This window comes from Paramisgurnus dabryanus, chromosome 9 (assembly GCF_030506205.2).
Source record: "Paramisgurnus dabryanus chromosome 9, PD_genome_1.1, whole genome shotgun sequence".
Taxonomy (NCBI): Eukaryota; Metazoa; Chordata; class Actinopteri; order Cypriniformes; family Cobitidae; genus Paramisgurnus; species Paramisgurnus dabryanus.
In genome coordinates this window covers 11,765,176-11,782,477 of record NC_133345.1, presented here as the reverse complement: position 1 = coordinate 11,782,477, position 17,302 = coordinate 11,765,176, and the positions used below count along the sequence as shown (strand labels likewise).

Genomic DNA, 17,302 nt, shown 5'->3' with positions numbered 1-17,302 from the left:
TCAGTTTCTCCGCTACGATGCTGATGGCGCAAACGAGCACCATCTCTCTCTTCCTAGAGAAAGGACAGCCTCAGACTTTTGCATGGCTCCAAGCGTTTGAATCGCGCCTTCTCCGGACGGCCACTCAAAGGCTTACAGCCAAGTGGTTTATGACGTTTTTCGGCCATATAGCTGATTTATATTAGCGGATCCGAAGACGCTCACACCTCCGCTCCAATATTCGGAGATATTAAGGGTAATATCAACCTCAAGTGAGCTTGCTACCCGCCACAATAAGTTTCAAAGCTCAAAGCACGCGCACAGTCAGACGCGCGCGGCATCTCGTTTAAGACGGGCACACGTACCCCTCTAACGAGCCTCAGAAAGCTGAATATCGTGGCATTCTGTTCATAAGTCCACTTCAGTTTGACTAAGCAAAGGTCCCTGACGATTATCAGACGATCAGCTGTTCATCTGCGTCACAGATCACTCACTAGAGCACCTGTCAATACAGGTTAATTATGGATCGTTGACGTTATCACCTCCCGTGACAATTATGCTCACTTGTCTTAGAGCATGGGCATGGTCTTAGAGGTTTCTCATTTGACAATTGTGACACGGCCGGCTGGTCCCCCGCCGTCCACGTTGTCAGTTTACAGCTTCGACATCCCTGCTTCGCACTACTGAGGTTTGTTGCATTAAAGGTGCGCCCATTAGCTCACCTGTATGCACGATATGGTTTTTAATTATATGCGTCCACCGTGCGCTTAGAGAAGCTCACATGTACACGCTATAACATTTTGGTATACAATAAGATGCGCTTGGAAAAGCTCACCTGTATACACAGCTGTGTTATGCTTTGTGACACATACATTGTTGTTCATCTGTGTACGTTCACGGTGCGTTGGGTGCCCACCGTTACGTTCATCAATCATATCTATACACATTCACGGCGCGTTCTGTGCACTGATTTATCTATACGCATTCACGGTGCACTGAAGAGTTCACCCGTGTGCGCACAATTTATTATCAGAACACATTACGGCGCGCTCGAGAATCTTGCCGGCCTGTGCATTATAACACTCTGATTCATCTATATGCATTCACGATGTATTCAAGTGTTCACCTGTGCCCGTGCAATTTATAGTCAATACACATTTACGGCGCGCTTGGAAAGCTCACCGATCTGTGCACTATAATACTACCTATATGCATCCCGATGCGCTTGAGGGTGCACCTGGGTTCACACTATTGTGGTATCTGTATATCCCACGCTACGAACCGTTCTGCCGCATATTATAGTCAGATCGGCCGTTCGTGAGCTTCGCAGATCACTCACTACGTATGGCTGTTGCTAACAGTGGTTATTTAGATGGATCGTTGAAACCATCGCACTGGCTCACGCCCCTCTATGTCCTATATAGAGCCCACTCTGTGCGAGTTTGGCTTCTTCATGAACTTGGTCTACAGGGGTATCTATATCTATATTTGATATCTGCTACGCGGCCGGCTGGTCTTCGCCGTCTACGTTGTCAGATTGTACAGCTTAGACGTCCCTGCCCTACGAGCGCAGGTTCTCTTGGCTCAATCATGCACGCTCATGCGTTATATGTGTACACCACGGTGCGCTCAGCGAGCTCACCAACGTGACTCTGAATTTACTTATCTCGCACAGCCGCGGCACGCTCGGTACCTCGCCGTCTTGTGCTATGTTATGTGCCCCCGGTGCGTTTAAAACCCCACCGTGTGCGCGTCAACAATTTATATGGTGCTTACACATTTGCTTTAAAGCTGTGAATATGCCGGGTATAGGGCCACACGCAGTGTCTCTCCGGTAAGGCACTTCAGTACGTTGTGTATGCACGGCGTGATGGGATTACGTTCCCCCATAGCGTCAGCTAACTGACGCAATGCGAAGTGAACCGTATTGAAAGGGAACGCTTAGGTTACTTACGTAACCCCGGTTCCCTGAAATAACGGGAACGAAGCATTGCGTCTCTTGCCGTGCTACAAACGTCTACGCAGCGAGTGTTATTCGGCTACGCGCTTCAGTCGAATAATAATGAGCTCCTGACGATTGAACCGCGCTTATATAAGGACCTGCGCTTCCCGCGCGCGGGTTCAAACGTCATTGGTCTGTACTTTGTACAGACGTTAACCAATAGGCTTCAGTCACGGAGTAAACAGGAGTTTCCCCCCATAGCGTCAGCTAACTGACGCAATGCTTCGTTCCCGTTATTTCAGGGAACCGGGGTTACGTAAGTAACCTAAGCGTTTCTTCAGGAATATATCCTCCTCCATTGCGTCTTCCATTGTTCTTCTTCTTAGGTAACGTTAAAGATAAACGCTTCTCTTCCTCAATGTCCAGACATAATTTGAGATATTCCTCACGTGCGTGTATAAAGTTTGTATTCCAAACATGCGGTAAAGTCTTTAAATCTGATAAAACTTTACGCTTTGTTTATTATTGTTGGAACTGCTCATCTCTTCATTACCAAGTCAACAGCCTGTGGGCGTGACCGCATTAGAGATAATGAGCTCAGCCAGGAAAAACTGAACTCTCTTTACTTTAATGCAGATTATATATACAGGAAATATTTTTTTTATTCTAATTAGCTTGTTTACAAGTTGACATTTCAGGCTTTCCTTTGATATGTGTATCATGTTTGTGTGACGAGTATTTGCTGAGTTTCAACTGATTTTTGTAACGTGATTTGAGAGACAGCTGGCGGAGACAGAAATGTCTGAATGCGCACCCTGTTTATTTTCTTTATTTGACAAAAACACAAAGATCTCTTGTTATTGTGAATGTACACTAATTAAAGGGACCCTTCAGAGTTTCAAATGATGTCAAACATGTAAGTGTTTGATTATTAATGATGGAGTATTTTAAGTTGATAGGAGAAAACACGTCAAAATGCGTCCCCGCGTTTTTGGACCCCTGGGGGTTAAGCATAGGGCGCACTCTACTAGAAGTATAGCGTCCTCTTGGACATTGGCTTTCGGTGCCTTGCTGACAGACATGTGTAGAATGACAGGCTGGGCGACACCTAACATGTTAATTAGACTCTATAGTGATCGTGTCGAGGCAATTTCCTCCTCTGTTCTCACCTCAAACTGGTAGAAGCAGTGAGAGTGTTGGCTTAAGTGTCAGCTTGCAGCACCGTTTTGGCGCTATATTAGTGCCAAAATCCTTAGTGCTCTGTGGTCTCTGTATCTGTGTAGTCTTATTAAAAAGCCACCCCAGAGTGCTTGATATGCAATAAAGCCCCTTGTGGTTATTCCATGTATTACTAGCCACCTAAGACACCTCTAAGGGATGTGGCTCCACAGCATTTCCAGCTACCGCCAGGTGGGTATGTTTTCCAGTGTTATCTAAGGTTACTCTAAGTGTGTTTTAAAGGAACAAGCAGTAGCCGACCTCCTCTGCACTAAGCTGTTCCGTCTACGTTAAAAATAGGGGGCGGAAGGCTTGTTCAGGGCACTGGAAGGGGCAGCATCCATGGCACTTTGGTAGGATTCCCAATATGACAGTCATTGATGTGACATCAAAGTGACTGACTGAAAGGGAATGTCTCGGTTAAGTATATCACGGCTTCCTGTACCAGAGTGTCTTATGCTCTGCTTCTCTGCGAAAAAAGCTGATTATGCAGTGCACCTGGTGCTTATTTTATACCCACGGGGCACTGCTGGCAGATGCAAATACTGCATGCTAACATTCATTGGCTCTTTACATACAATCGGGGTGGATTGGTCCCTAATATGTTGGTCATTGACGTGACGACTCCGCCCCCTTCCCTTAGAGAACGAGGGTTACATATGTAACTGAGACATTTCTGGGGTGGTACATTGTTGCACCTAAAGAGTTCATATAGTACCTTAGAGGTACATTTTGGCATCAAAGAGTGTTTATTAGTACATTAAATGTACATACTTGTACCAAGTGTGTATATATGTACCTAAATGCTACATATTAGAGCCTTTTTCAACTACAAACTGTTTCCGACCATTCTTCTGACAGTGTACCTAGGTACTGATGAGTTGTATTAAATTAATTTAGCTGTACTTTCTACTTGTTACTGTCATTTTTTTTTTTAAATCAGTAACCTTTTACCCTTTGAAAATACGTCACAAAAACACTGCAATGTTAATATATCCTTAATGGTTTATTTCTCAGTAGCACTTATGTTGTGTTTTGCCCATCACATGTTGTTTTGTATTTCGCTCAGGCTTATACAGAATGATGTAACATTTAGGTGCAAATATGCAGAATAGTAAACCAAAGCTTGAAGCTAAAATGGCAAAAATCTCCACAGCTACAGTAAATTTTCCAGGTGAACTGACGTAAGCTGGGATAAATGTGATCCATACAGCACAGAATATGAGCATACTGAATGTGATGAATTTAGCTTCATTGAAATTATCAGGAAGCCTCCGGGCCAGAAAAGCCAGAATGAAGCACAAGACAGCCAGGAGACCAACGTAACCCAACACAGCAAAGAAACCTATAGTAGAACCCAGACTGCATTCAAAAATAATTGTTTCCTTATAATATTTCATATTTTTATAGGGGAAAGGAGGAGATATTGTTAGCCAAAACACACAGATAAGAACTTGTATAAGTGTAAAGGCAAAAACACTGAGTCTCTGTTGTGCAGGCCCAAACCATTTCATGACATTACTTCCTGGAAGTGTAGCCCTGAATGCCATCAACACCACTATTGTTTTCCCCAGAACACAGGAGATACAGAGTACAAAAGTGATTCCAAACGCTGTGTGACGCAACATACAGGACCACTCAGTGGGGCGACCAATGAAAGTAAGTGAACAGAGAAAACACAGAATCAATGAGAAGAGCAACAGGAAGCTCAGCTCTGAGTTGTTGGCTTTTACTATGGGAGTGTCCTTCTTACTGTAAAACAGGATGGCCACCAGTAAAGTTATTCCTACTCCAAACAGAGAGAAAAAGACTAACACTATACCCATAACTTCTGTGAATGACAGAAACTCTACAGTCTTTAACACACATTCAGTGTTCTCAGTATTAGACCAGTATTCCCCTGGACACTGCTGGCAGTTATTTGAATCTGGAAAGGAATTTCACTATAGTTAGAGATAAAGAGTAAAATGTTTGATTTATGAACTCCTTTGAAAAGAAGCTGCATTTTAAACAGTAGGAGGAGAACACAAAAAATGCAGCTAGCCAGTTTTCTTTGGAGTTTTATGATGGTCTGAAGTTTACCTGTCTCATTACTGATTTCTCCATCTGCACATGTAATACAGTCATAACAGCAGACAGGTCTTCCTTTCTGTGCAGCTTTCCTAGTGCCTGGAGGACAACTCTCACTGCACACAGACCTTGGCTTCTAGAAAAAAACAAATACTCTGATCTATTGTATTCCCAGGCATTGTGGATATGTTTTGGGAAGGAAACAATTTCCAGTTACAAAAACTGAGCACCATTACTCAGTAGGTTCAAAAGATACAGTTATGATGCACTAACACAATCTAAACCAGTGGTTCTTAACGTTATTCCTCGAGGCCCACTGCCTTGCACATTTTGTATGTCTCCCTTATTTAACACACCTGATTCAAATCATCAGCTCATTAGAAGAGATCTCAATGAACTGAACTGAGTCTGCCAGATAAAAGAGACATACAAAACATGCAGGGCAGTGGGCCTCCAGGAATAACGTTAAGAACCACTGATCTAAACCAAACCGTGACCCAGTGCGTTTGTCCCCCTCCCTACTCCCCCATAAACATGGACTCACACCGTACTTTTATTGATCCGAGCCTGGGCGCGCTTTCGTCATTAGGATACGATTGTTTTTATAGAAAATAAAAAAGTAAAGCACTCTTCTAACACTTTTTTATTCACAATTGACGTCTCTTCTTTTAAATCGCGATTTGCGATCACATTGCGTGTTCTGGGCCTGAGCCCAAGTAAACCACATTTGTGCGTAGTTCTCCAAGCAGCTAGGGGGGGGGGGTTGGGTTTGGATAGGGTGAGTGCGCCCTTATTTTACTTAAAAGAGATTTGCAGTTTGCACTGTTTCTGCTGATTGCTTTTGCAGATTATGAAGTAGCATTATTTATGCTTTCAAGTAGGTCTATAATTGACTAAATTACAAGGAACAAACAGCTCACAAACATTGTCATTTACCTCCAGCTGTCCTCCAGCCCATATTATGTTTTTAGTGTTCAGTACAAAGCGCTGGTCAGGAGGCAGTGAGCCATCATAGTAACCCACTGCTTTAAACTGGATTGATCCATCTGAGTCCTGCTGCCAGTTTACAACTTCATACTGGGCTACTGCAGCACCAGTGCTGTCAAACCACACACGATCTCCCATCTTTACTGGGAAATTAACTTTTTTCAAAGCCTCAACGACCTAGAAAACATTTTTATAGTTTTTATTTTTGGTGCATTTTTACATATTTTGAAATATTAGCTTTTTGTTCCTTATTTTGTTTTACCTGCTGTGGCTGTATTGTCAGGCCTTTCTCACAACCTTTTTGGCTTTTGCAGTCGAGCAAACTGTGTAGTGCATGAGCCACAGCATACACTGCTTTGTACACATTGCTTGAATATCTTTGCTCAGGCACATCTTCATTGTAATTTTTAAGCACAAGTAGATCCTGATATCTGCTGCAGTTTACTCTGTAATGCGAAAAATTTCTATCCCCAGGTGAGCATGGAAAAGCTGTTTCCCAGAATGCTTTTAATACATAGTCTGAAAATCCTTCAATATCAAGTTTTCGCACTGCAAAGCCAAGTGACCCTCCCAGCACATGAAAAATATTTGGTGTAAGCAAACTCTTTGATGTTATCCATCCTTCCACCCCAATCATTTGGAGGCCTGTGATGTTTTGAATACTTAGCTGCTCAATTAGATTTTCCATTTCTAAACTGGTAAGAAATGCAATGATTACTTTTGAAGTTCCTTCTTTTATGATGTTTACCACTTTTAGGAGTTTTTCAGGCTCTGTTCTGTAAAATTTCACAGAGTACTCTACACAAATCCCCTCCTCCTGCGCTGTATTCAGAAATGTGGCCATTCCATTGTTTCCATAATCATTGTCAGTGTTCACAGCTCCAACCCAAGTCCAGCCAAAGTGTTTGACTAAGTATGCAAGAGCTCTGCTCTGATGATAATCACTAGCAATAGTCCTGAAGAATGAAGGGTAATCTCTCCTATTACTGAGACACTCGCATGTGGCTGAGTGGCTTACCTGAAAAAAGCACATTAAATAGTAAAAAAAAAATCAGTCAGGTGATTCTGTGTGAAATCTGGTTATCATTCCTTACCACTGGAATTTTGAAAGGTCCTGTGGTTCTGGACAAAATCACTGTGGCAGAGGACTCTGTTTCCCCTATAATAGCATGTATAGGAGGCTGTCCATTGCATCTGTCTCCTGCTGCAAACTCCTGACCATTCATCACTGCCATAGTTGCACTCATAGATGACAGTCTTGATCCACAGGTGTCAAATATTTTATAGCCGATAGAAACATTTGGCAGCAATGTTTCACTTTTGTTAATCTCCTCAACTGCAAATGTCATAGTTTGAGCCATTCGGAAATCTCTAGGATTCACGCTGTAAAAACATTATAGTAGTCTAAATACAAATTAAATAAATAAACCGGTAGATAAGGTAGAACATTATTTATACAATTTAATATCACATAATGTTTAAATACTATAAATTTTTTGAGCTTATGGTAGTTTACTGCAATACATTTTCATACAGATTTTGTAAAAACATTGTCTGCTGTAATTTTTTTCACAGGTAATTTTCAATGTAACAAACCTAGAGCATGATTGAAGCTGAGGTTTTCGTACAAATTCAAAAGAAGATAATGTTTCTACACTGCGGATTGCAAAAAGTCCTCCAATAGTTATGTCTCCATCCTTGATCAGCAGAGGATCCTTAGGATCCCCCATCATTTGGCAAAGACTGTTTTCCGCCTTGGCATAAGGGTGATAGAAAACCGTGAGTGTGTACAGAAAAATAAACATTTTAAAGATTGAGCTCACCTGATGCTGTCGAATGCTATTGTTCTGCTACAGTGTTTACATATTTATAGACATACTTAATATGGATGAATCATTGCAAATGTGACCAATGACTTCATAGGGCAGGCAGGGCATGAGATAGGTCAAGTTGGAGTCATGTGATAAAATTTGCTATTCTAAAACTAAACTGTGGTAGTAAACTGAGCTCCGACTCCTTTTCATTAGGCTATATCCGTTTAAGTGATTTTAATTACTAATTAATCAGTAACTAATTCATATTTATCCTACTAATTATTTAACTGTTTTGAATAAGTTGTTTATATATTCATGAGATCAAAAGTAATGTGATCTTTCATTAAACATGCAGTTTATCCATATGTATTTTAATCAATCTAAGGACTAATTTGAATTTGCTGAAGTGTTTCAAGTTAAGTGTGCTGTATGCATCAAACTTTAAACTAAAGGTCCATGTAAGTGACATGAGACTACACTATGGATTTATTTTAAAACATGGCGGTTTTTAGGTGCCATCAGCTGCAGGGGATGCCAATGAGTGCATATACATTTCAGCAGGGTGTGTCTAATGCAAAGGTGGTCAAATTATTGGCAAACTACTTTCTTCCGGCCGGAAAGTAGTTTATAAATGTATAAAATATTAAAATGAAAATTGCATTTCCCCCATTCATGTCAATTTCCCTTCATCTTGTCCAGATGTACTAGGGCTGTGTTGAGATGGTTGATGGCATCATCTGTTGAGTGGGTTGGACGACAGGCATACTGTAAAGGATCCAGGGTGTCAGGTATTGAGGAGGTGAAGAAGTCTCTGACCAGTCTTTTAAAGCAATTCATCACAACTAAGGTCAGTGCTACAGGGCAAGAGTCATTAAAGCCAGGAGGGCTTGGATTTCATGGGAATAGGAATACCTATGAACTGTTTAAATGAAGACAGTTCCGGTAAGAGGTTGAATATATCAGTGAACAATGGTGCTAGCTAGTCAGCACATTTTTTGAGACCCCCTTTGAAATTTCATCTGATCAGCCTCCTTCCTGATGTTCTCTCTCTCTGGAAAACCCTTACTTTAAAATGTTGAATGCACTTCCAGCATTAATGCATAGTGCATTCGGTTGTTGTTATTACCGTCAATCACACAATTCTAGAGTCACCCTGATGAAACTGTGAAATTTTTACCTGTAGCACCACTTTGCCTCCTTTACTGCTCTGCATGTGGCTGACAGAGCATTGTGGGTGCTTTTGTCTACCCATGGCTTTTGGTTTGGAAACATCATTGTGCTTTTTTCTGTATCATCCACTTGTCTCCTAATAAGCCCCATGATCGCTTTTGTAAACATGTTGATGTCATCAAAGATGTGCTTTTTTAGTTATCCACAAAATAAAAATTCAACATCACAAGCAATTTTACTACCCAGTTAACATACTCTTTGCCATTCCAGAAAAAAAGTGTTTTAATTTTGATATTCCTAAATATATGTCTACATGAGCCCACAGACTTGGGACTAAGGCAAAAGTTTACATAAATTAGGCTGCATGTGTTGATCAAAGCAGATTCAGAAAAATAGTAAAAAATGTAATTTGTCCTATTTAGTTACTCTTTCATTATAAACTTATTTATTAATACAATGTGTAAGTACCAAATCAACACTAACACAAGAAAAACATGAAAATGGTTCTCAGAGCACAAATTGATTTATTACATCAAACAACAAGAAATTAAGAATAATTAATGTAATTAATGAATGGGTCCTCAGAGACACAAAGGCATATTTTCCCTCTTTTGACCACAAGATGCTGCTAATGTGCACAGTGTTAAAAATAATATTTTTGTTCCCACCCAAGCCATTTGAACATGCCATTGTACGGGTAACCCTAACAATCTGTGGGGTATTTTAGGCTGAAACTTCACAGACACAATACACTGTCAGAAATAAAGGTACAAAACTGTACATTTTCTGTCATTGGGGCTGTACCCTTTCAATGGGGTGGCAGTGGTTGAGTGGTTCATGTAGGTTGTCTACAACTCTGAAGGTTGGTGGTTCAATCCCCGGCTCCACCTGACCAAGTGTCGAGGTGTCCTTGAGCAAGATACCTAACCCCAGCTGCTTCCGACGAGCTGGAAGGCGCCTTGCATGGCTGACACCGCCGTCGGTGAGTGAATGGGTGAATGTGAGGCAAAATTGTAAAGCGCCCTGGATGGCCATTGGTCTATGAAAACGCTATATAAATGCAGTCCATTTACCATTTTCAAAAAGTACCTAAGGATTTCATTTTAGTACCTCATACTGGGACCAAAGAGAACTTATTAGTACCTCAAAAATACATGGCCCGGTTCCCTGATAACGTTCACTCTTAGCGTGCTAAGAAGACTCAAAAAGATATATCTTACCAAAGTTGTTGATGTTCCTAAGTGTGTTCCCCGAAGTGTCTCTTAAGAAGCTTCTTAACACGCTGCCTCTAAGAACGACGTACAATGGCGCTGTCTCAAGTGAAGGTGCTGAATTATTTGCAATCGATCACTCAGGGATCGATTTTCCACTTCACGCGAAGGTGCATTACGACGTTAAAAAAGACAACACGTTATATACAAATGGAACATTACTCAAATTATTCCAGTCACATTTATTTTAACATAGTTTAAGTTATCCGTAAAATATAGACTATTAATTAAATGATCAAATTGTCAGTAATACGGGTAGACGAACCGGGTATCCCTTGCTCTTTATCCACCCTCCTTATCCCGTTGTGCCACTTGTGCGGCTTCTTGACATGGGTTTTGACTTAAAAAAAAAAAAAGTAATACACTTTTATACGAATGTTAAGGTACTTAACAATCAGAATTGATTGCAGTATTTCTGTTTAATGCGGTATTGCTTACCATTAATGTTTTCAATAAAAAGCAACCTAGTTAGATAGAGAATATGGTCTGAGAAGATCTAGCAGCTCCATAATGAGTTGTCTTGGAAGGCGATTTTTTTTATTTAGCCACGTCAGGCAAAATGTCAAAAGGTTTAAGGGTTGACGAATAAATAAATTGGCATGGACTTAACAGTTACGCGGCCGGTGTTGTGTGGAAGTCTGTTCCCCCTATGTTTCCCTTTAGTGGTGTAGTGTTTTTATAGCATTTTTATCACATTATACGTTTATTATTTTTATACATTGAAAGTTTTAATGGCTACTGAGATGTATATGTGTGCTTTTATGTAATGTATCTTGACTGTTCTTGATTGTAAGTCAATTATTTTTACAGTATGAATCATATTATATGTATAATATATATTTATTATGTTTGGAAACATAACAGTTTTAAAACAAACAGTAGGGAAAAAAAGAAAAGAAAAAGACAGGCTAAATGTTAAAAGACATAAAACTGTCAAATATGAAATATTTAATAAATTGTATAATAGAATAAATGATATTATTGCTTTTTAGTATAACCAATTGAAATCTTTAATCTTTCTAAATAAATTATAAATGTAACGTGATGAAAACGCTATAAACATAGAGGGAACAGACTTCAATGAGGAACAAACACCGGCGCCGTCTTTGATTCATTAGTTCTGATACCAAATAAAGTCAACTGCATAAATAGTCCTGTATCCATTGCAAACATATTTTATTATAAGTCTTAAAAATGTCCATAACATAAAATCATTGTCAGCATACCATAGTTTGACTTGCACTGCGCTGCGCTGATTTCTAAAGACTGCGACGATAGCATTTGCGCTCAAACAACGCTAAGAGAGAGCTTACGAATGGTCCAGACCAACCTTACGAAAGTGTGACTTACAGAAGATATACTTATCGTACGAACGTTTTGGGAATCGTGCCATAGAGTTAAGAAAGAGGTTAAGGAATAGGTTAAGAACTACTTAGCGATAAGAACGTTTTGGGGAACCGGGCCCAGATTAGTATCTCAAAGGTACATATTGGTACTTAATGTTTACATATCTGTACCTAAAGGTCCATACAATTACCTTTTGAAAGAGTGCTGCCCCACTGACAGCTAGGGTACATATTTTGACTTTTTTCCAACAAAGTTGGCCCTTAAAGGTAGGGTAACAGATTTGATCCTGAAACATTTTTAGTTATGCTGGTTAAAAGTCTCCTCGCATCCTGATAGCAATCACTGTGTTAAGTTGTTTAAATGTATTTGTAAAAATTGATGTCATCTGTGAAAGGCGTAGGACCAAAAAATGTTCAACAAATCATAGATTTCGGTCCGAACGGACGTTTTACTTTTATGTCCCTCATACGTAAGCGTAATTTGAATTCCCACCGCGCAGCGAGTCCACGCAGATACCATACGTCATCGGCGCGTTCACGTGCGCTCTGTCTGTAAACAGCGAGAACACCAAACTTTTCTGCTGAATTGACAACCTACACAGGAGCAACAAAACTAAATGCATCTTTTATAACAACAACAGCAAAAACTGCCTGGATCAGCAAGAGCAAAAACCCAAATTAACATCTGTAACTTTACTGCTTTACCACGAGATGCAAACAGCTGCAGGAGGCAGAGGGTCTGAAAGGGTCGTTGCACTGTTTATTTTGGTAAGGTAGGTACGCGATATGTTTGTATTGAGATGGATTCAGATATTATACTTTGATGAAACGTTGTGTTGCTTATGAAATTTGTGTTCGTTTACGGATTAGCATAACGATATAGTTACTACGTCTACACAACCGAACGTGTGCTTAAACTAATTCTGATGTAAACCAGTTGTTTATGTTGGTTATTTTGGAAGTGTTATTCACTTTTTACTGCAAAGTTTTCTCACTGGTGAATGAGACATGAGATGTGAACGTCTGATCTGTGCGTGTTCATGTGTTTGGAAAGAGGCGTGACTTTGGAGAGCGATTTGACTTGAGGGTGGGATCGGGATTTCATTGCTAGGCGGCTACCGTTAGCATTTTTCAAAATGTGTTACCCTACCTTTAAGGTACAGTAATCTACCCAAAATTGTATTCTGTTTTGTATTTCTTTAAAAGGTACCAAACCAAAAAAGGTACAGCTTTGTACCTTTATTTCTGACAGTGTAGGCACACCTGAGACTTATACTACATCTTGTAAAAATTGTCATAATTGGGTCCTTCAAAGACATTTCAGATTCCTTACATCATCATTTCTATTTTTATTGCTCTAAAATTAAATTCATCTCATACTGTAGCATTATGCACTTGTTGTACAAATACATTTCTGGTGGTGTCAGCTGCATTTCTTGAATTTGCAATGGGCCTGGCTTTTTAGTCTGGCCCAAAGAAGTTACAGAAGTAGTAGTTGTTAAGCTCTAATCTGTTTGCAGTAACCAAGCATAGGCTGCTTGGTTACTGGTTTAAGGCTGGTTAAAAAGCTGTTTTTATTAGAGAGGAGCTGATCGGAGCACCCTTAACTTTCAGTATAAATCTAAACATTTGGTGTTATCTTATTCTTTGAAAATATGATCAAATATATTTGAAAAAATAATACTTTTTAATTAGTTAAGAAAATAATAGAGAAACACTTTGTTAAATATATTTTTATTTCTCAGAAAGACTTAGTTTGTGTTTTTCCCATCATACGTTGCTTTGTATTTTGTTCAGGTTTAAATAAGATAATATAACATTTAGGTACAAATATGCAGAATAGTAAACCAAAGCTTGATGCTAAAATAGCAAATATCTCAACAGCTACAGTAAATTTTCCAGGAGAGCTGACATAAGCTGGGATAAATGTGATCCATACAGCACAGAATATGAGCATACTGAATGTGATGAATTTAGCTTCATTGAAGTTATCAGGCAGCGTCCGAGCAAGAAAAGCCAGAATGAAGCACAAGAAAGCAAGTAGGCCAATATAACCCAACACAGCCCAGAAACCTATAGTAGAACCCAGACTGCATTCAAGAATGATCTTCTCCTTATAATGTTTCATATTTTTATATGGAAAAGGAGGAGATATTGTTAGCCAAAGCACACAGATAAGAACTTGTATAAGTGTAAAGGCAAAAACACTCAGTCTCTGTTGTGCAGGCCCAAACCATTTCATGACATTACTTCCTGGAAGTGTTGCTTTAAATGCCATTAACACCACTATTGTTTTCCCCAGAACACAGGAGATACAGAGGACAAAAGTGATCCCAAACGCTGTGTGACGCAACATACAGGACCACTCAGTGGGGCGACCAATAAAAGTAAGTGAACAGAGAAAACACAAAGTCAATGAGAAGAGCAACAAGAAGCTCAGCTCTGAGTTGTTGGCTTTTACTATGGGAGTGTCCTTCTTACTGTAAAACAGGATTGCCACCAGTACAGTTATTCCTACTCCAAACAGAGAGAAAAAGACTAACACTATACCCATAACTTCTGTGAATGACAGAAACTCTACAGCCTTTAACACACATTCAGTGTTCTCAGTATTAGACCAGTATTCCCCTGGACACTGCTGGCAGTTATTTGAATCTGGAAAAGTAGAGAAAAGTATTTTTTAATTATGAACTTTAATAAGAAATTGAATTTTAAACAATAGAATTATCACATAAGTAATTTCTGAGTCTTTAATCTGGTCTGAAGTTTACCTGTCTCATTACTGATTTCTCCATCTGCACATGTAATACAGTCATAACAGCAGACAGGTCTTCCTTTCTGTGCAGCCTTCCTAGTGCCTGTAGGACAACTCTCACTGCACACAGACCTTGGCTTCTACATGAGATACATACATTATACCTACATTCAGTTGTTTATAGAGATTCTGAAGAAAAGTATAAATGGCAGCATTACTGAAAACAGTATATTACATCTTTAAAGTATAGCCCATAAATAAAAAATGGCAGCAAAATCTTAGTTATTTTCTATGCTTTTTGGGAACAAAAAATCATTTTAAAGTGGTGGTTTCTCGGCACAGGGTAATAATTTCCCCTATATAGGTTTAATATTTTTATTGGGTGGTAACCGTTTTATAACAGCAATAAGGTACTCAAGACTAGTGCTGTATTCCAAACATGATATTGTCATTTACCTCCAACCTTCCTCCAGCCCAGATTATGTTTTTAGTATTAAGAACCAAGCGCTGGTCAGGGGGCAATGAGGCATCATAGTAACCCACTGCTTTAAACTGAAATGATCCATCTGAGTCCTCCTGCCAGTTCACAACTTCATACTGGGCTACTGCAGCTCCAGTGCTGTCAAACCACACACGATCTCCCATTTTTACTGCAAAGTTTACATTTTTCAGAGCCTCAACCACCTAGTGGAGAGACAGTATCACTGAGGCAGATTATCACATTAGCAATCAGAAATAGAATTGCCTTCTTGCTCTCACATTCTCTATTTTGTATATATTTTTTACCTGCTGTGGTTTTATTTTCAGGCTTTTCTCACAACCTTGTTGTTCTTTGCACTTCAGCAGACTGTGTAGTGCATAAGCCACAGCATACACTGCTTTATAGACATTACTTGAATATCTTTGTTCAAGCACATCTTCATTGTAATTTTTCAGTGAAAGTAGATCCTGATATCTGCTGCAACTTCCTGCATTTTGAGATGAATTTCCATCTCTCTCTGAGCATGGAAAAGCTGTATCCCAAAATGTTTTAATAACATAATCTAAAAACCCTTCAATTTTTGTTTTTCTTACTGCAAATCCCAGTGACCCTCTCATCACATGAAAAGTGTTGGGGGTGATGTAATTCTTTGATGTTATCCATGCCTCCACACCAATTATTTGGAGGCCTGTAATGTTTTGGATACTAAGTTGCTCAATTAGTAATCCCATTTCAATAAATGAAACAAATGCAACAATCACTTTCGCGGTTGCTTTTTTCATTGTGTTTACCACTTTATGTAATTTTTCAGGCTCTGTTCTGTAAAATTTCTCAGAGTACTCTACACAAATCCCTTCCTCCTGTGCTGTATTCAGAAATATGGCCATTCCATTGTTCCCATAATCAGTGTCACTGTTCACAGCTCCAACCCAAGTCCAGCCAAAATGCTTGACCAAGAGTGCAAGAGCTCTGCTCTGGTGATAATCACTAGCAATAGTCCTGAAAAATGAAGGGTAATCTTTTCTATTACTGAGACACTCACATGTGGCTGAAGGACTTATCTGAAAAAGACAAACAGAGAAGCAGTGAAATTTTCACTTATTTCACTTTTTTCCACATTTTTATGGTAAATGCATCAAACTTTTCCTGTTATTGTCTCTTACCACTGGAATTTTGAAAGGTCCTGTGGTTCTGGACAAAATCACTGTGGCAGAGGACTCTGACTCCCCTATAATAGCATGTATAGGAGGCTTTCCATTGCATCTGTCTCCTGCTGCAAACTCCTGACCATTCATCACTGCCATAGTTGCACTCATAGACGACATTCTTGATCCACACGTATCATAGATTTTGTAGCCAATAGAAACATTTGGGAGCAAATTTTCACTTCTGTTTATTTCCTCAATGGTAAAGATCATGGTCTGAGACAGCCGGAAATCTCTTATATTCACACTGTGAAAATATAAAAGCAGTAAACTAAATAGCTAAATAAACAAATAAGATTTGCAAATTAGTTTTGCTAGTGTGCTGTTATAAAAAGAAAAGAAAACATTTAAAATAAAAATTTACAGATATGCTTCATGTCTGTTTTAGTATCTGTTTTAATTTTCAATGTAACAAACCTGGAGCATGATAGAAGCTGAGGCTTTTGTATAAACTCAAATGACGGCAATGTTTCTTTTCTGTTGATTGCAAAAACTCCTCCAATAGTAATGTCCCCATCCTTGGACAGCAGAGGATATTTTGGGTCTCCCAGCATTTGGCAAAGAGTGTTTTCCGCTTTTCCATGGAGGTGATAGAAAATCAGGAATGTGTAAGAATAAAGAAGCATTCTAAGATTGAGCTAAACAGTGGCTGCCAAATGCAACTGACCTGACAGAGTATTTGTTCCTTTATAGACATATTAATATGGATGAATGATCAAGGACGTAGCTAATGACCTCATAGGGCAGAGCATAAGCCATGAAATATCAAGTAAGAGTGGAATAGAGCGATTTTATTCGAACGTTAAGAATGTAAATGTATGTAAAATGTAATTTTTTGTCGATTGTGGATTTTGATGACATATAGGTGACATATTTAGTTTGACTAAACCATACACATCTGTATTTAGTGATGAAGTTGGAATGTCAATGATGTTTTATATAAATAAATGCAGAACAAGTAAAACTATGATTTACAGAATGTACAGTGGAGTTGATATATACAGTATTAAGTATGTACAAAATATAAATAGGAATGCAATGTAGGATTATATGTACATTATGAA

The 17,302-nt window shown here is 39.2% G+C and overlaps 2 protein-coding genes across 2 annotated transcripts; both read right to left on the bottom strand.

Moving 5' to 3' along the window:
- Nucleotides 1–4,152: 4,152 nt before the first annotated feature.
- Nucleotides 4,153–8,001, bottom strand: LOC135769351 (extracellular calcium-sensing receptor-like). The gene is made up of 6 exons (XM_065278683.2): nt 7,793–8,001; nt 7,291–7,579; nt 6,459–7,214; nt 6,146–6,373; nt 5,222–5,345; nt 4,153–5,066 (listed from the first exon to the last, which is right to left on the bottom strand). The coding sequence occupies exons 1-6, from the start codon at nt 7,999–8,001 to the stop codon at nt 4,153–4,155; spliced, it is 2,520 nt and encodes an 839-aa protein (XP_065134755.2).
- A 5,537-nt stretch (nt 8,002–13,538) lies between these two features.
- On the bottom strand, nt 13,539–17,302 carry LOC135773148 (extracellular calcium-sensing receptor-like). Its single transcript, XM_065282638.1, has 6 exons — nt 16,656–17,302; nt 16,197–16,485; nt 15,339–16,094; nt 15,009–15,236; nt 14,569–14,692; nt 13,539–14,452 (listed from the first exon to the last, which is right to left on the bottom strand). Exons 1-6 carry the CDS (start codon nt 16,862–16,864, stop codon nt 13,539–13,541), a joined length of 2,520 nt encoding a protein of 839 aa, XP_065138710.1. The 5' UTR covers nt 16,865–17,302.

Coding starts and splice junctions, on each gene's coding strand:
- LOC135769351 (XM_065278683.2), bottom strand. CDS start 8,001: ATGTTTATTTTTCTGTACACACTCACGGTTTTCTATCACCCTTATGCC. Junction 7,580..7,792: donor CAGCTTCAATCATGCTCTAG/GTTTGTTACATT, acceptor ATGTTTTTACAG/CGTGAATCCTAGAGATTTCC. Junction 5,346..6,145: donor GGGCTGGAGGACAGCTGGAG/GTAAATGACAAT, acceptor GTTTTTTTCTAG/AAGCCAAGGTCTGTGTGCAG.
- LOC135773148 (XM_065282638.1), bottom strand. CDS start 16,864: ATGCTTCTTTATTCTTACACATTCCTGATTTTCTATCACCTCCATGGA. Junction 16,486..16,655: donor CAGCTTCTATCATGCTCCAG/GTTTGTTACATT, acceptor ATATTTTCACAG/TGTGAATATAAGAGATTTCC. Junction 16,095..16,196: donor GACCTTTCAAAATTCCAGTG/GTAAGAGACAAT, acceptor TGTCTTTTTCAG/ATAAGTCCTTCAGCCACATG.